Genomic DNA, 19,968 nt, shown 5'->3' with positions numbered 1-19,968 from the left:
GCCCAAGTGCTTCTTGAATATCATCAGGCTGGTGCTGTGATGCCTCCCTAGGGAGCCTGTTCCAGTGCTCCACCACCCTCTGGGTGAAGAACCTTTTCCCAATAGCCAACCTAAATCTCTCCTGGCACATCTTCCTGCCATTCCCTTGGGTCCTAAATGAACACAGCAAGACAACTGTGGAAGCAGATTCACAAACCCTTAAGTTTAAGGATAATATTAAGAAAAAGCTGTTTCAAACTGACATATGAAGGACGTAGGATTTTTTTTTTTAATGAAAAAAGTGGAAGAAGAAACAGAAAGAATATCCAGATATAAGTGATGATCAATGGCAAGCAATGACACCAAAACCAGCAGTAAAAGAAATCAAATCAAACAGAGCACTCGTGCTTATATTAAAGGTACCAAAGATGGAAAATGAATAATTTGCATGGAGAAAAGAAAGAAATATTATAGTCTATCTTAGAGCACTAGTTAGGAGACAGATCTTGTGGCTCCCAAACCCTTTAACGAAATAAAGCAACAGGTTGATGGGTAGGAACTCGGTTCTGCTGAACACACAGACCTGATCCTGTAAAACATAAGCACAGGCTTATGTTTGAGCAGATTGGTGGTCCCACTGACTTACAGGACTGTTAACATGATTGAAATTTAAAGGTAGGTATATGGTACAGTGCTTTGCTGAATTAGGACCAAATTGTGCACACATTTGTAGGCTTGAAGCTCGCTACACAAGACACACTCTGCGTATCTGAAGGAACTATTGGCAACCACTGTCATGGCCAACAGGCCAAATCTCTTGCATCTGGAAAACACCATGTTCACTGGGTTATTTCCCTTTGAGCATATATTAGCAGATATAGCTACAGCAGTCCACATTAAACTGGGCTATAGGCTCTCTCCAGATGGTCTCCAATCACTGACAGTTGACACTGAAAATACACAGACTGATGCTGTACTCTAGCAGGAGTCTCTTTATCTTGCTCTTAGTTAACTATCACTATCTATGATGATTTGTCCTCTGCAGGTTCTTTTCTCACTCCACTTACTAATAAAGAAATTCTAGACTATTTTAGACTAGATGGTGAAGTTTAGATGACATGAATCCCGCATTTGGAAAACAGATATGGATTAACTTAGCACATTTGAGGCAGCAAAAATTTATATCCCCATTTAACACTTTCAGAACAAAATATTAATTGTTAGAAATAGCCAGTACACTAGCTAACAGATCTTGTTTCAAAGTTGACTAGTTTGTGCACTGGGTCCAGGATTCTGATGCAGATCTCTTCATTCAGAGGAAAGTAACAAGATGCACCCAAAGACTTGAGTAATGTCACTCCTGTTCCCTGCTGTTGCAAGCAGGCAACCACTTGGAAAATGAGGAGAACTATTGATCTCACCCCTGCTGATCCAATGGTCCACAGTGAGCATTCATTTCAGTTAAGTAGCACGGCTTCTGCTCCATACTCCCTGCGGCTGCCAGTAACTCCCCATTGCTCCATAAATAGTGCTTACAGCTTCCCCAGCATGGATCCATTTTTCTCTGTTTTCATCAACGTTGTGCTTACTTTACTGTGGCACAACAAAGAATTTCCTGGCTGCCCCTAAGTGCCAGGAGTCAAACCCATATATTCAGGATGGGATACTTATCTCATTTTCTATAGTCCCAGAAGAGAGATCCCAACTTCCTCAACTTGGAGAATGGCCTTGGCAAAGGCCCAGGTAATTCATCTGACAGCTTCAATCAGCTGTTCAGTTAATTCCTTCCCTTATTCTGTCCTTTCCACTCCTCCAGCTTTTACAGTCATATTCTGCTTTGTACCTGCTATGAAATCCAAGTCCTGTCAATCTCACTCCATTTCCCATCAGTGGAAATCCCGCTGCCTCAGTGAGCTAACATTCACCTCCCAGCCCTGGCAGAAGTGTTTCTACTATTTGAAATTCCTTTTATAAACTGTTTTAACACTGACACAGGGGCTTCAAATGGAACTATTGTATTGTAATTTCAAGTACCATCATATGCATTCTACCCTAGGATATGAGATAAAATCCATCACAAAAAAGGAAAAGTAGCATTATAATGTTGCCTTTACCTTAACAAATGAAAAACATTAGTAAGCTCAACACTTTCTTGCATAAGTCAGCTGGCTTACCACAGTTTACCATGTGTTATCAGCTCTTTCTATGTGATCACGAATCAGCGCTGCATGTCTGATGCATTTTATGTTTTTCAGTGATGCCTTTCTCAGGCATTTAAAAGCTTTAGTGCTATATGATTGTAAAGGGAAGGTTTGAGAAAAATATTTATTGAAAAAGATACATACAAAATTTAGGGCTCATAAGAATGCCAAACTGATGGCAGAGTAAGTATCAATCTTTCTAACACGACCCACAAATTCATATCATACTTGACCTGACGAAAGAGTTCATTTTTCACATCCATTTGATTCCTGGCTTTTTTATTAAGGTTGCCAATGAAGGTAACAGTAAGTGCAGGTGATTTTGTTAAAAGGAAATCTGTTCATTAGGAACTGGACAGACACCAGCAACTCATTTCACAGAGGCCATTGAAGAGCTCTGCAGTGGTTGCAGCTTTCCATTACTACCTAGGTAGGTCACAGTCAAATCAAAGACTAAGGCAAAAGGTTTCTTCTAGATCCTACTGCTAATCCCCAGGGGTCTTTCACCAGCTGCCAGGTTACACAGAGTCTAGATGCTCATTGGGTAGAGTCACAGGCAAAAGCTCAGCTCAAACTTTAATATTGTTAGCAGCTTTCTCTGTGACACTGTGCAAGCCACTTTCTATGAAGCAGTTTTTCCAAGCTTAAAAATGAGAATAATATATTATCTTTTAGATAATGCTTTGGCAGTTTAGATGAAGTGTTCTCTCTAATAGACAAGTAACATTATTATTAATACTATTGTGGCAGTTCAGCAATGCGACAGCAAAGATAACCTCATAACTGAAATCCAAGATTATTTTAAATTGTTTAAGGCTCAGATTCAAGAAAGCACTTGAGTGTATCTCTTTTATAAAAAGTTTATATGGATGTGCTATTCTGATCATAGGTATTCCATTATGATTGAGCAATTATGATTGCTCATATCAGAGAGCTTCCACTCTTAACTTAAAATATGCCACGGCTGCTGTCACATGAAAAGCTTGCATTAATCATCTTGTTTGATCCATTTTTTGGTGATAGATCCCCTTGACAAATTTTCTTTTGACTGCACTACCTTCTTTCTTCCTTTCCAACCTTTATGCCATACCTCAGGCTTCCATCAATGGACCCAAACTTCTTTATTACTTGTATCTTCCTTCTCAGGTATCTTCGCTCTTCTCTACCTACCAGTTCCCTAGGTTTTATTCATATTTTTCAGGGCCCTGAGGGCACCAATAAGCCTTAATGGCCTTGACCAGTGCCCCTGGGGCCTTCCCCCACTCTGCCCACAACCAGAACCCCATTTCTGCCCCTTGGGGCCTTTCTACCCTGCCCACAGCCCAGGACCCCATGCCAGCCCCCTGGGACCCCCCCACCCTGCCCCAGCCATGCTGCAGCAGGGCCATTCTCCAGCACCCACAGCCCTGCCCTGCCTGGCCGTCAGCCTTGTCAAGCCAGGCCCAGTCCAGGTCCTGCCTCAGCCTCGGCCAGTCCCCAGGATGGAGCCCAAAGCCTGAGGCTGGTGCTGCCCTGATGCCCCCCCGCTGCCCTGCTCCTGGCTGGGGTGGTTGGATGGGCCCTGGCTGCTGGGCCCGCCCCAACAGACCCCCATGGGGAGCCGCTGATGCTACTGGCACCCAGCCCCCAGGGAGTAGACAGCTGAATGCAAATCCTATCTTCCACCTTCTTAGATCGCTTATCGCTATCACACTGAACATAAACCCCCCCCCCCCCAACCAACTCCGCATCACCTGTTCCCATTTCACTGCTGTCTTTCCCAGTATGCACTTAACCAATTTTATTCTACATTTTTTCCATCTCTTACTGCAATAGATCCCACCTCTCTAGCCTACTGTCTAGGCCATCTGTGCTTCTGTTCCATTAAACACTGAGCACAATGTGCTGTAATCTGCAAATTAGTTAAAAAATTGAAAACTTTAAGACTTCTGGTAGAATGACTTGTGAAGGGGAGGACGGGGGAGTAAAAGGACAGCAATACAGGTCAAACCAACGTCTGTCTGTCTCGTCCCAAATCTTGCCTCTGAGAGGAATGGTGGGAGATTGTAAAAAGCAGGGAAAGCTTAGAGGAATCTTTCCTGGTCTATCCTCCCCTATTCCAGCATGATGTCCTGCAAGTTATAGTTTTTTGAATTTACCTTTATCCTCTAAGAATGTAATGAAAATTAAGAAGATGATGATGAGAGTGAATTCAATGCTCTCATACAACACCACGATGACATTGCAGGAGTCACAAATTTAAAAACTTTTTGCCAAGCTCATGGAACAAAGAATACACACAGCTAAAACAAAGAAAAAAGGAGCTAAAAGCTGTACCTATTTTCACAGTAAATGATATTGAGGTCCATATTCACACGAGTGACAAACATGTGGCAGTCAATCCTGACTTCATTAATTGTAGGAGGTGGCAAAGCATGAGCAACGACAACAAGTCCCATGATTTGGCTGGGTACTGTCCGTCCGTGGGACAGTGACACTCTCAGACGTAACCGGCCTGTTATATGAATCACCTGGAAAATAAAAACAATAAAAGAAACCCCAGTGAATTCTGGATGCAACTGTGACATTAGTTTCTTTTAAAGGATAGCATTACTATTCCCTACAGACCACTTAACACAGCCAAAAATTATACTAAGTAACTGCCAGTGTTAGTGTTAAGCTTATTAATATTGGCCATCAACATGTCCTATATCTCCTCATGGCAAAAAAGAAGACAAGAACATAACAGGCAAATGCTTCACATTCATCAAATAAAAACCTCAGAACTCCTGTGGTATTGATTTTTGTTGTGGTGGTTGTTACAGAAAGAAAGAAGAAGAAAAAAAAAAAACAAACTAGAAATTCAACAAAGAAAAGAGAGGGGGGAAATAATGAAGGTAGAAAGTAATTAAATATTAATTTTATAACATTTGGAGATTGAATATGAGACAAAAGAATTGGCAGTTTTGGAAACTTTTCCAGAATAGATTTAATTGAATTGCTAGTCACCTACACCAGGGAGACACTGCTCACAGCCTTGAATTACTTCTTCGTGGTTGGCAATTTGAGAAGCAACAGCCTAGAAGTGATCAATGAGCTCAGCTGCAGGATGGTCTTCCTGCATCCACAGCAAGCTTTTTAAGAGCTGGTAGACACGTAATGCCTTTGCCTAGTACACTACCTATGTATGGAGAGCTCTGGGGGGCGGACGGTTTCTTTCTCTATTCACACGATAATGCCAGAAGATGCCTGGGAGATCCAGTTGCACCCCTGGAGAGTGAAATTCTAAGAGCACTGCCTGAAATGGAGTAGGTTGAAACTCTGGGAAAAGAATAATCCACCACTTCCAGTTTCACTCCTTCAGGAGTTCTCTGGATAACTATAGGGGTTGTTGTTATATAAATACAGCACCAATGCCAGATATCAAAGTGAAAAAGGAAACTGAAGTTCCTTTTATCTTTATCTCTTTTTTTTTTTTTTTATCATTAAAATATCTCCTTTCTCCATTATTTTACATTTCGACTCCAGCCAGTATGGTGAATCTGAATGAGGAGAGTGATTAGCTGCTTATGTTTGTCCATTTCAGCTGCAGGTTTCTGACCACCCATATTTGAAGTAATTATTGCCTAAACTCACACTTAATGCACCTTCCAAGGGCAAACTGTTCTATGAATATTTGAAAAAGTTCCTAAAGGCATGGATGCAAAAACACCATTTCAAACACCCTTTAATTTTTTTTTTTTCAAGACCTCATTAACTAATGAAGAAATAGCTAAAAGAAATAGGATTAACTTCACAGGAAGGGCAGTAATAGTATATTTTGCTCCTTCTAGCTAGGCTTGCATATACATTTGTTTTTTATCATTATCTGTCTCTTTTTATCATGCAGTTCCAACTTACTGCAAGAACTCCAATCTGTAAATGCTTGGAAAAATGCTGATGGATAACTAGTAATAACGTGAAAAATAATCTTATACTGAACGTGCTATGCAAAAGTATTGTTCTGTTTTTTTTTCATAAGACTCCTTATGCTAATATGTTTGAAGTTGGCATTATCATTTGAGGGAATTTTTAAGATATATCATACTTAAAATCCATTTATCTCTTTCTTGTATTTTTTGAAACCTCCATGTCATTTGCATCTAAGTATCAACATGATTTGTTTTTGAACAACTCTCTATTCAGTCAGTACCTCGCTTTTTTCTGATCCTTCATCTGAAATACACCTGTAGCATTACCCCAAGAGACAGTTCCAAACCTGCTAGACCCACCATATATTAACACTGTTGAATTTCAAGAGAGTTTGCTTCCAGATTCGAATTATTTAGTTTGTTCCTAACTCTATCATGGATCAAAGCATGTTCTAAATCCCCATGTGAATACAAATTTTAGGGGTCAGCACTCAGTTGCATTCTGATTCTGTACACTGAGAAACGTATAGCAAAGTGCCCATCAGTTCCAGTGCCTGTGTGGCTCTAAAGAAACTGTATTTCCATGCCTGAAATCCCTTTCTATGACAACATTAGTCAAACGCACCAAGAGGGAAATCTAATTGGTAGTAAAAAACAATTCTATCTGTCATGACCTCGTCTACATTGTGAGTATTGCCACTTTTAACACTAGTTCATTTGAACTGGGATTAGTGGTGAGAGGAATTATAGGGTCAGTTATCTCCGGTAGCTAAAATTAATCTCTTTATAATTCAATCCCACTGCACAAGTCTATCATATCCTAAAGCAGTATTATGACTTTAATGAAGCTAAATTGCAAGAATAAACTGTTTTATGAAGTCCAATACTTGGATCCAAATGTAAATATTTAACAAAAATTTGCTCAGAAATTTCTAAAAATAAAAAGTTAAATGCAGATCTTCTGTGCAGTTTTCTTTATAAATGCTTTATTCTGAAAACTATGCAATAGTCCAAATCCATCTCTAAACAGTAATTGTCTGCTTTCTAATAACACTGTATGAAAAGACTGGCTCATATAGATGTCACAGCAAGAGAAGACGGCGATACTGTGTCCTGCTCCTTATAAAAAGGTGGGTGAACGCTATACTCCTGATCACAGGGATCATCAGAAACTTTGTATGTCAGGAGCTGAACAGATTTCCCCAGCATTTCTCCATCTGACTCCTAAATGAAATTAGTAGCAAGACTCCTTTTGTAATCTAACGCGAGCTGGACTGGGTTAACAGTTCAGAGACTGTTTCGCCTACAAACTGTTTTTTGGCAGGTGTTGTAACCTGCATGATGATTTCATCCTACAGAAGCAGAGGGAAATCTTACCATCAAAATAGACCTTGTGACCTGATCTAGATCAGGATTTGACATAGGTCGCTCTGACCTGTATTACTGCTTGTAGTGTAATGTAGTTGTGTAATAGTTATACTTGGATAGACCGGTTGGGTGAACCAAAAAGCATCCTGTAACAATAAAACTTTTAACACTGTGAAATGAAAATAACACTTAGGCTGCGGTAAAGATGTCACGCTGAAGGAAAGCAAATGCTATAAAAATCTTCTGTACTGTTTAATTGCCTTGTTAAAAAAATTCTAAATCAACTTTGCCTAACACTCCAATATTGAAAAAAAGTCATTATTTGGCTTTTATTTTTAGCTGATTAGAAAAGAGATTTGCAAAATATTGTAAGTACATGTAAACACAGTTTATGAGTGTGGGAGTGTTAACAAGCCACATTACTTGGATAAATATATATTTCTTTTCCCTGCCATATGCTCTCTTTCGTCATCTGTTAGCGATAAGCACTTAGATGTGCTCTACTAATGTCTACTCATTATAAACAAGCACATCACAAAGACCTTGATAAAACCTTCCCTCTGTCAATAGTTAAGGAAAGGAAAGCCCAGCGATTGAAAAACACATCTGGAACCTGCTCATCATCCTTTAAAGCTAAACCTCACCTCTGGAGATGGAAATACTTTCTTTGTCAAAAGACATCTTTAAATATTACATCCATTTTTTCACATACATGTGATGTCAGAGTAAGGACATGCATTACCAGAGGCTATAAAAACCTGCAAGCATGAAAAATCTGTGAATTTCACCTTTCAGATGTCTCTGTGTTCTTCAAAACTTAAACTCCCATTAGAAAGAAATTTCTAAACTATTTCTTTTGTTCTCTGTGGAAATCACTATGCCAGTTTATTATGGGACTGAAACCATAGCAGTGGCAGAAGTGCTCCCTCCACCTCATTGCTCTCAATGAGATATTAAATTTGAAGCCTTAAAATTATTGCTTAGACCCAAATTTTGAGAAGACAGTCATGTAAGAAAACATCCTAATTTAGTCTGTGTGCCTAGAAATTTATTTAGCTGTCTTACAAACAACTCACACATACATTTATCCCCCTTTACAGAAACAACTGTCGTTCACATACATTTTTGTTTTGGTCTTTCAAAGATGTTATTTTATACTTCCAAAATCAACACCTAAATCCTTAAAACACAATTAATTTCAACGGCTAAAATTGGCTGAAGAAATATCTTACAAATTATATCATGTTCTTACATTTTTCTTCCAGAGAGTTGTGCACTCTTTCACTCACAGATACATGGACATGCATCTCAAAACCTGCCTGTGACACTAGAAAGACAAACGTTTTAACACTCCACAAGGTAAAGGTTTCCTATATGGTTTCAGGTGATTTCTAAGCTAAGAGTGAACATTTGGAAACAGGTTTTCCTCTGGACTTTCAAAGAAAAACAGAGTCCGCTGTCCCATCTGGAGTTTACACATTGATATCCTAAAGGTTCTCCTTTTCTGACATCAGAATATATCCATGCCTATCAACTGAAACTTCAGTATAGGCTTCTTCATCTACTACAGCTCTCTTCTTTCCTCCCTGTACCCTACCGTAGTCACTACAACATTTCTGTTTGCTTATGTTTTCTCATGGTCAGAAGCCATTTATTTTTGAAGTTCTGCAGCCCCATCATATGTCTAGTTTTGGGCCCCCAGTTTAAGAAGGACAGGGAACTGCTTGAGCAAGTCCAGTGGAGAGCTGCCAAGGTGATCAGGGGACTGGAGCATCTCCTGTATAAGGAAAGGCTGAGAGACTTGGGTTTGTTCAGCCTGGAGAAGAGAAGACTGAGGGGGGATTTCATAAATACCTATAAATATCTAAAGGGAGGGTGTCAGGACGATGGGACTAGGCTCTTTTCAGTAGTGCCCAATGACAGGACAAGGGGCAACGGGCACAAACTGGAACACAGGAAGTTCCAGCTAAACATGAGAAAAAACTTTCCTGTGCGGGTGCCAGAGGAGTGGCACAGGCTGCCCAGGGAGGCTGTGGAGTCCCTTCCCTGGAGACATTCAAACCCTGCCTGGATGTGTTCCTGTGCCCCCTGCTCTCTGGGTGTGCCTGCTCAAGCAGGGGGCTTGGACAAGATGATCTCCAGAGGTCCCTTCCAACCCCTACCATTCTGTGATTCTGTGATCCTCATTGAGACCAAAACCTGCTCCCCCAGTCTTCAGGAAAGATTTAGGAAAATACGCCACTGGCCTATACTTATTATTCAACAGCAGTTGGGATCAGAGAGGTCCAGTAAGGCCTTGTGTTTGCAGTTCCAGTAATACTTGCATATCCACTTCTCAGACTTACTGCATTTCTATAAACACTGCAGTATTCCTAACAGGAGGTCCCATGAAGCATGACATTTTGGTGTTGAAAAGGAGTGAGCCGCTACAGCTGCAATATGCCAGATCATCCCACTGTGCAGCAAGTTTGATGTGTCCCACATGCATCCAACTTGCTGTACCCATACAGATCAATTCTCCATCATGTGTACAGTTAGCTTAAAACACAGAGAACACATTGGACTTGCAGCATGAGCCATGTAAAGTAGTTTGCACATGCCCAGCAGCCACTTCTGGGGATTCCTGCATGTCTGGAAACCTGATCAATCACCCCTCAGGTAATGAAGCTGTGAAAGGTGAAGTCTGTAGATGTATGCTCCTGTTGTATCAATGTTAGATTAATATCTCTATTCATCGATAAAATAACAATAATATCATCTTTTCCCTTGTTAACATCACCCATCCCCAACTTCATAAGTATCACCTGCCTTTTCTCTTGGACAGCATAAGAGAATAACATGTCTACTTACAATAATCGTTCTCAACTCTTATTTGATTCAGAAGTTTGCTGCTTCAATTTTAGCCTTGAAAAAGTGCTTGTATGCTGAAAAACCTCTTCGGTTTTTTAAATAACTCTATAGTTATATATATATATAGTTATATATCTGTATAGTTATATAGGCCATCTAACAAAATATATTGTTTATACGCACAAACCTTGTCCTATTATATCAAGTCCACGCCAGAACAAAGGAAACTGGTAGTTAGTGCAGCTGTCAGTGAAACATTCTGAACTGTGGTGGATAAAAAAAAGAGACTAGGCAGTAATCTATGGCTCCTGACAAACAGCTTTGTAAGTAAAATGCAGTCAGTCTTAATTCAGTTATGCACTGAGTGCTACCTGAACCACTGCTAAGAGTTGTGGTCTTGAGCACCCATTCAAAGAATACGAGTCTGATTTCAAGGAGGGCAAACATTATTCCTAACACATACATAGTTTCAAGGTCAATAGCCTCTTTTCCATCTACAAGTACATTTCAAATCCCCTCAAATACACCTGCAAAAGGCAGTCTGAAAATGGAAATGGTATTTACATTTAAACAGCATATTTGGTCTCAGGACATATTTTATTGTTAAAAAGTCAATACCAGTTTTTGGAGGCACTCTAGGCTTTTCCCATCTTTCCTCTGATATCACTATCCTCAAATAATAAGATTCAAAAGCTATTTTACTGCTTAAAACAGTCAGAGGCAGAATTTAGATTAATCCTAAGGGGTTTAAAAAAAGTATTCTTATGAGACCTCAAACTCGTTGGGTGCTTTAAGACAAGCATCACATGGGAAACACCCTGGCTTGGCAGGCTTAGTTCATAGCTCTTGCACAATCCATAAAATGACCTCAGTAGAGTATTATTTATTGCATATGAGGAATATTGAGACCAGCAGCAAGCACAATAGCCACAGTCACTTTCATTCAAATACACCACAGGGAACAGCTGCTCTTCTGCGTAAAAGTTAGTGTTTTGAGCACTCATACAAAAAGCTGCTTGTTCCTCAACCTCAGAATGCACAAACTCTTATCTCCTACTTGCCTTTCACTAGATAATAAACTAAAGGGAAGGGAATAGGGAGAGTTTTCTAACTCTCCAAAAGAGTGAAGACAAAACAAGAACCTGACAATGCCTATGTTACATCTACCATATGAATCTCCCTGATTTGGATGTGGCTAATTTAGGGTTATCTAGCGAATAAACTACAACTTCTCTGTGGGAGTAAAGACTGCTATATGATAAACAATTCCTAAAGCTGCCATTAAAAAAAAAACAAAACAAAAGCATTTTCAAGAGTGTACAATAGTGTTTTTCAAGAGTTTTCAAATCTTAACACCCTGGGAAATGAACAGTAGACCAGAGGTTGCTCAAGAATAATTAATAAAAATATATTTGCTATCAACATTTTTAGACCCTTTAGATTAACATTATTAGACCCTCAACTTATGGCTGATTTTTCATTCTGTTACATAACCACATTTCCATTTCATTATTTGGGGTAATAGATTAGCAATTATCGTTTAGTATGGCATAGCACAGTGTCCTGCGCTGTATATGGACACATATATACCTTTATCCCCATGACGCTTCTCATGTCAGAATTCTGAGGTCCAGTCTAGTACTGGCATTCATTGCAGTAGCAAAAGTTGCATGATCAAGACCCTCCATTCAAAACCATATTTGTATTGTAAAATATGTTATCACATTTTCCTTTCCCGTGTTGTGCTTTTGTATTAATTGCAATGGATTAGCAAGCTGGTTTTCTCTAAACAAAAAATGCTATAGAGCTGACACTCCTGAAATCAGACTTGTAATATAAGCTTAAGAAATACTGCGTTGAGTCATTACACATTATAATTTTTCATTTATTTTTCTTTACACAACTGCAAAGGTTTCTGTTTTCATAATCAGCCCCTACAATAAGAGCTTCAAATATTCTACTATTAAATAGTATCCTTTAAATATATGCAGTGTTAGTAATTCACTGTGCCAGGTTTTATTTTAATATCTTTGAACCCTTTTCGTTTTTAAGATGTCTTATTAACAACTCAATCTATCAACATCGCATTATTTTTTCATAATCCAAAATTTACAAGCATTTGAAGAAGATCAACATTAAAAAAAAAGGAAAAAGAAGAAACTAAATGAAATCACCACACTGCAACCTGAAAAAGAAGCCATAAAAATTGGTTTTGTAACAGAATACTTTTTGAAGTAATTGGCACAAAGACTGTTCTAGTGCAGATTGCTGCAAGAGTGCTCTTGGCAAGAACATCATAAGCACTAGCAAAACTTTAATATGCTCAAACAGCCAAATACAAACTGACACCAGGAACCCACGTGTGGCAACAAATAGGAAAAAATAAAGTATCTCAATTTAATACAAACCTACATACAAAGGGATCAATTTTTACAATTCGTGGTTTAGCATACAATACAGCTGTCCTCAGAGTGAATATAGAGTAGCTATACATAAGAAATTAGAATTATCAATTCGGTGGAATTTCTCAAGAGTCCTTTTGATATGTAATACAGCAAATATAATGACTAAGAAACCAGACATCAGTGCATTAAATGAGATCAGGTTGAGATCTATTTAGAAAAGACAGGTTTAAGCTGGAAAAAGAATCTCTTTGATATGACCTCCAGAGCAGACCGTTTGCAGAAGGATTCAAGATGAGCAGATTTACCCTTGCATATCTGCTTGCTTCGCAGCTGCTTTTAAATTTAAACTCTAAAATATCTAATATTGAGTTTTTGCAGAATTAAGTCTATGTTGTAAAAAAGATTAAGAACCTGGGATTTTCTTCTACTTCTAGCAAATGTTATAACGGACTTTGTGTGTTGAATTCAGAGTAATAAATGAAACCGTTAATTTAAAATCTAGCTATTATAACTAATTTCCAAATGATCTATTACAGAATCTGGCTACTTCTGGTCTAAACTAGGAATCTGGAATGCCTCAGAATTTTTGGTAGCCTGCATCCCTGATTTATGGCCAATACTTATTTAACCCTGAAACTCAAAAGATAGCTCCACTTGAACAGATTTTCTGCTGCAAATCCCTTGGTGTTCAAATGTGTTGCATTTTTTTCCCCTCATGGAATGTTTGAAGTCCCCTTTAAAATAATGCCTTGAGGATATTTTTTCCTAATACTATTCAAAGAAAGTTGAAAGCATTTAGCTATTGAAGTGTGCAGGGTTCTAATAAAGGAATTGTCATCCCTGCCCATGAGCAAACTCTTTTGGATCTCACTATTCCAGAATTCTGGTGCTCCTGCCAGCAATAAAAATTAAACCTGAAAAGGGACTTTAGTTGCATCAGTTCCAATGCACCTTATCAGAGTATCAGGGGGTGAGGGGGTGGAAACTGGCTACTTCATTCTGCAACAGAAACTTTTAAAAAAAGTCAGCCTGAATCCTGTATGTAAGGGCAACCAAATCTTGCACTAAAGACAACAAATAATAAGTATTCCTCAGATGTAGTGTTTTTATTTCTACCTTTGGAGGGAGAAAAAAAGGTGGGGGTTTTTTTGTTGTTTTGGTTTTTTTTACTGTTTTATTTGATGTAGTTCTTAGCAGTCCAACAATTACCTTAGGTGATTCTCTGCACAGCAAGCAAAAACTAGATAAAAACAAAATATCTGATATTAATGCATTTTTCCCCCACACGGAGATAAAATGTAGAAAATGCTGTTTGTAAAGACAGAAATGGATTCCCCTACTTAGCCTTGATTAAGACAATAATGTTTATGTTCTACTTAAGCTCTCTACCTGGGATTGTAACCCCAGAACTCATTCTGAAATTCGTCAAGAAAAGTCATAGTCACTCTTCCTTATTTTGAGGCTAAAGGGGTGGAAAGATCTGAGTTTTCCTCATAGTAAAGCAGGGACACACTATGAAAAAGGCTGAGAACTACTATTTGAATTTCATTAATACCAAGGTTCCTCTGCTTGTGCTAATGGTGTCTGTTACTGGGTTTTACACAGAGAAGCAACCATTGTGTTTATTTTAATGCTTGCGTAGTTTCCCCTAATATGTCCCAATTTCTGCTGGCTGTTTACAAACACACATGTTGCACTGAAAGATCTCGGACAATAGAATGTGTGAGATTTCCTGCAGAATTCCACAACTCTGGCAAAAGCAAAGGTGGAAATGGGCAAAAAAGTGTTATTTCCCCTAGTTATTTGTATGCTTTCACCTTCCTCTCATCAATAACACTCTATCAAGCTAAACCACAAATTTTCAATTTAGAAGGGGAAAACATACAGCAAAGTGTATGAGCTGATTTTATGAAAAATACAACTGTGAATTTCAGAAAATCTGCTGCAGGTTGCTGATAATGCCTCCACATCCAGACGATGAAAAGGAACAATCATAGGATGGGAGGCAAGAGTCTGCTGGCATGTCTGCCAACATCTAGTCTCAGTAGTTCCCTGAATGTGCTCAGCGTTATATCTGAACAGTTTTAAATAGGTCTTACATGGTCCTGATAAAGAAAGTAGCTGGCATTCAAAATGCAAGCCCCAAGCCCTTAAGTGGCTTTACAGAGACTCTGGCTGTAGGAGAAGGCTGGGCCACACCATGACAGCCCTTCCAGAGAAACAACAGTGTCCTTAGGAGCAGTTGTAGCAGGTCAAACCAAAGGCCTGTCTACGTCATCATCCTCAACGTGTCACTCAGGCTAAGAGAGAGCATCAGACTAGGCAAGCATCTAATGACATTTCCCTTGTGTATTCTCCCTGGACTTCCTGAGGTAAAGGCATTTTGTTTGGTAAGCTATTGGAATTCATAGTGCCCTGTGGCAATGAGTTTCACTGTTCGTCTCTGGAAATGGTAAGTACCTCCTTTTGCTTGTTCTGAATATGCCATTTACTACTTTAATTTTGTTCCCCACCCTACATATTGAGATACTGCAGAAAATTATACCCCATTCACCTTCTCTATACACTGATATTTTTGATCATGTGCCTCCAGAGTCATCTTTCTTCCAAGTTGAATCTCCTAGGTATATTTCAGGTGTTCCACACTGTTGAGTGATGTTGTCACTTTTTTGCTGTTCTACTATCTTCAGTTTGAGATGCGGTGGGATAACAAGTATTCAAGATAAAGGAAAAGCATTGATTTATACAGTGATATAATGACATTTTCTGTTTCATTTTTCATTTATTTCTTAATAATTTCTTAGCACTCTGTTTGCTTTCTGATCACTACTGAGTATTGAGCTGTTCTTTTCAAAAACCACCCATGACAACTCCAAGGTATCTTCTCCGAGCAGTAACAGCAGATTCAGAGCTCTTCATTGTATATATACAGCCAGGATTCTTTTCTCCTAGGTGTATTACTTTATCTTTACTTGAACCAAATTTTATCTGCTATTTTATCACTGCTTCACACAGAATCATGAAGTTCTTGTGCTACTGTCCACATTAGATTTACATTTTTACAACCCAGTAAGCACTGTAACTTTCTTGTTCACCTTGGTTTCCATTTAATTTACAAATATGTTGAGAACCAACGACCCCACAAACAGTAATCTCTGTGAAAAAGCAGCAGCAGCCACTTAAACCGAGAAAACTGACCATTCTTGTCTTAGTTTTTTTAAAGCACTTACTTATCCATGAGAGAATCCTCCCCCTCCACTGGCAGCTTAATTTCTTTCAGCCGTTTGGTCAGGGACCGTGCTGGTTCCCATGCTGGAAATGCAGCTACTCTGTACCAAATGGAAATCCCCCGTAAGCATGCTTGCTAGCTCCCTCAGAAAGCTTTGCAAAAGTCTTTGACTTTTCCTTGACTTATTGTATTTGCTCAGATGCCTACCAATTCTACTTTTATTTTAGTTTCAGTAGAGGTGTTCTAGGTTATGAGCTCCCTTGTGTTAAGACACAAGGAAGGTGTTGCCCACTGTTAACATTAAGCACTGTAAATTAATGTATATGAAAGGAACATGTCTACTAGGAGATGTCCTTCTTGAAACAAATATCTCTATGACTTTCTGCAAAAAATCAGAATGAGTATACAGACTTATTTTGCACAATTCTGTGAAATGCAATGAAATAAAACTGATAAATTAATAGAGACATACAAACTGCGTGTGTTCAGTGGAAATGACAGCAACAGGCCATAAATGTTTGGATCTCAGGCTCGATCTACTTTCCATAGACACGTGACCCATAAACCTCCAGTGCCATCCTAATCCTCTCCTGAAACTTTTGAAGAATGTGAAAATATAAATATATACTTTCAATCAAATCTAAATTGCCCAGAAATATTCAGTGATGAGATCTGTTTCATGCCAAATCAACCCAATTTTGCAAAAGATTTGTGACCCAAAATCAAGTTAATTTTGTGGAGAGGAGGGTTTTTGTGGGTATTTCAAGAAATTGTAGTGTCATTACTGGCTGAAGTCCGCCCAAACAAGGTATGTGAGTTCTCATTGAAGAAAAAACTTTTATTCCACTTGGAGATGGATGGTATTTCCAAAGCTCTGACCTTCTCCTTGACAGCTACAAATGGACTACTATTTATGATTTGTTTCTATAATCCACTTAATGTAGCAAGCTAGATTATAGGTAGCAATTTATTTATAAAAATCATAATAAAACAGCATTGTTTTAAATGCCAGAGGTGGATAAATGGGGAGCAAAAACTGATGAGACAAGATTCGTGTTCTTGAATCTACACTGAAGAATTATGGCAGCATCTTGCTTTATCTGCACTTGGGATCAATTTAGTAATTTTTAATTCACTGATTTTCTGTTGTTTGCTTAACATTTATTAATTGATTGCTATACTCATGCAATTAATTCAAAAGTTGGCAAGTTTAACATGCAGAGATTAATTTTCTTTTACTAACCCACCACCTAGAATATGTTTTTTTTTTGAAAAACAGGTTACCAAAAATATACCTCCACATCGATCATATTTATAAACGAGATACAGTAGGGGTGTTGCATGCCATCTGTCAGTCCACACTGAACCTTTCCCTATATTTGACTAAGTTTTCCATGTAATTTAATAAAATAACAAAAAAAAATTAGGAAAGCTCTGTCTTTCACTCGCTGCAGTGTCAGTTTGAACACCTAGGACTTATCCTCCGCAACGCTAGGAATCTCTCCTTTAGGAGTATGATGCATCTCAGGTCCTGTTGAAATAAATGGTAAGCTTGCCCCATCATCCAGCGGTCACAGGATTTCTACCTTCACGACAACCTTCAGGTTGCTCAGCTGTCAAGAATTGCTCATCTGGAATGAGAGCCATTCATTCGCCCTTCATGTCACACTCATTTACGATGGCTGAAATGTTTATTCAGAAGGGGAGTAGAGATAATGAGCAAGGTTTCTTTGCTCTTGGTTACCAGGGGCTGTTCACAAGACTTCAGGCTTGCTCACTGTGTTCCTCATTGCAGCATAAAACAGCAGAGAGAGAGAAAATGGTGTTCCCAACTCTTATTATTTTATTATGAATTTCACCATATTTGGTGTTTGATTGCAAGCCCCACCCTCTGTGTGTCACTCAGGCTGCTGCTGTAAAAAGTGGATAAATTGACAAAATAGACTTTTTTACAGAGAGGGGCAAGGAATATGCCTTAGACAATTAGTTTCTTTGCAGCCTATATAAGGCTAGAATGGACCCAAGCATTTTGATCTCAAAATAAGGATTTAATATCTCTCACAGACAATACAGAGGTTCAGATAAATCTGCAGTGTTATGTACAAGAAAACACACAGAATGAATTCAGCACTCAATGCACACTGTAAGATACATGAGCGTGCAAGCTGTGATGCATTGAAGTGCTGCAGGGCTTGTAGGAACCCAGCCCAGACATTTATTTATTTTTGCACAGAGAATAAAACACAGCCTTGTTTCTCTCTGCTGTAATGTTGGGAAAACTACGTAGAAGATAACTTAAAGTTATCAGCATTTGAGCTGAAATCTGCAGTTAGCTCTTCATGTAAGAACTAAGGGTAGAAAATATATGTATATCCATATATGCTTTAATCACATGACCAGCCCACCGATTTAGTGGGACTAGATCCATGGTTTATTTGCAAAAGAAGAGTCTAAATGATCTTGGCATCCACTAATAAGATTGTGAGAAATGTATACAATATTTAATAAATCAAGATCAGTGGGTTTCTGTAGAATGTAACAAAAGTCTACAACACTAATGTGAAAAGCCTTGGAATAGTATCTTTCTGATGGGTTTTAAAACCATCCTATGGAAATCTTTAGCAAGCACATAAATTCTCTGTTAAAATCTATGGGATCATTAAAGATACCTGGAGAAAAGATATCACATCATTCTTGTTAACCTGGTAGCACTTTTCAGTAAAGAAAGGGAAATAGGCTAGGAACATATGTAAATTCTGGAGACTTTTATGTATTTTGATCTGGTGAGTCACCAGTAGCCCACCGAACATTGATCTACACCCCTATGAAACCCAGTGATGCCCGGTATTGCTTAGACCATTTAAAACAGCTCAGGATTTGGCTCATTATCCTGTTTAAGTCACTTCTATTACAATCTATCTTGTTTTGTCATCCACTTACACTGAGCATCTTCCTTAAATCTCAGGTGAAACCCACAGGACACTTCATACAGACATGTGCTTCGAATAACTGGCTATCTGGTTTAGCCACTAAATTTAAAGCAAGCCAGGACTATGGCACTGTATATTTTGTTGGATATATTTTCTGGCTTTGTGGGGTATCGGCTGCATGATCTGATAAAAACTGAGGCTAAATGAAGCCTACAATTTGTATTCCTACAGCCACAAGTTTATTGGCTTGTGGTTTTTTGTTTGTGTTTTTTTTTTTTTCCTTGGCTCTGTCTGTAAGGTTCATTACTTACAGTTACTGCAGAATCAATTTGAAATGGCCAAAATCAGTGATGGAATTTATAGCATAATAAACGTACTGCCATACAAGTGCTGTTACACATGAAAGGGCCTCGGAATATTCTTTTCAGCAATCCTTCTACATAGCAGAGTGTTCTGTTTTTATCAATTTAACGGAATCATTGCAGGCATATTCTGAAAGGTGTAATCCTGACAGCTACACAGCAGATTTTCTCTGAGGCAGATATTTTTACAGAAAAACAATATTATTGATAAAATCTTAGCATAGCAGAACACAGAAAAGAAACTGAACACATCTTTTTCGTTCTCCACATCAGGCATTTGCAGTTCCATTTCACAAGTCCCCCTGCCCCAAACCAGAAAGAGTTTATGAAGAAAACATTCTCACACTCCTTGAGGTATATATTAATTAGTTATCAGATTAGCAACCCTGGAATTTAGAGTAAGAGCACATGGGGGGCACTATGGTGTTTGGAAAATACAGAGGGCACTTGAAGCTAAAACAAATTATAGCATCAGTAGTTCCCTGTTTAAAAAGTTTATAAAGATTTACATTTCTCCTTATTCTATTTTTCTTTCCAAGTGTCTCTGTTATAGACGTCTGATATTTTACACCATTTTGAAGCACAGAAAGTTTTAACTTTAGCATGATGCACTGCAAAAAAAGAAAAACCAACCAACAACCAAACAAAAAAAACCCAACACCATCCAGAAAAGACAGGCGGCAGGTTGTCCTCCCCAAAACTCAATTTCATAATATGCATGTGATTGCTAATAGGCAGGCACTAAAAAAACAAT

The 19,968-nt window shown here is 38.5% G+C and overlaps 1 protein-coding gene across 2 annotated transcripts in view; it reads right to left on the bottom strand.

Annotated features, from left to right (window-relative positions):
• NPAS3 (neuronal PAS domain protein 3) overlaps positions 1-19,968 on the bottom strand; it is a 628,153-nt gene that overhangs the window by 27,770 nt on the left and 580,415 nt on the right. For both annotated transcript variants that reach the window (XM_075103333.1, XM_075103334.1), the window contains one exon: positions 4,497-4,690. In XM_075103333.1, the coding sequence (XP_074959434.1) occupies positions 4,497-4,690 (194 nt within the window). The remainder of the gene's footprint in view (positions 1-4,496; positions 4,691-19,968) is intronic.

Source organism: Phalacrocorax aristotelis, chromosome 9, assembly GCF_949628215.1.
Source record: "Phalacrocorax aristotelis chromosome 9, bGulAri2.1, whole genome shotgun sequence".
Lineage (NCBI taxonomy): Eukaryota > Metazoa > Chordata > Aves > Suliformes > Phalacrocoracidae > Phalacrocorax > Phalacrocorax aristotelis.
This window is presented reverse-complemented; position numbering and strand designations above follow the sequence as displayed.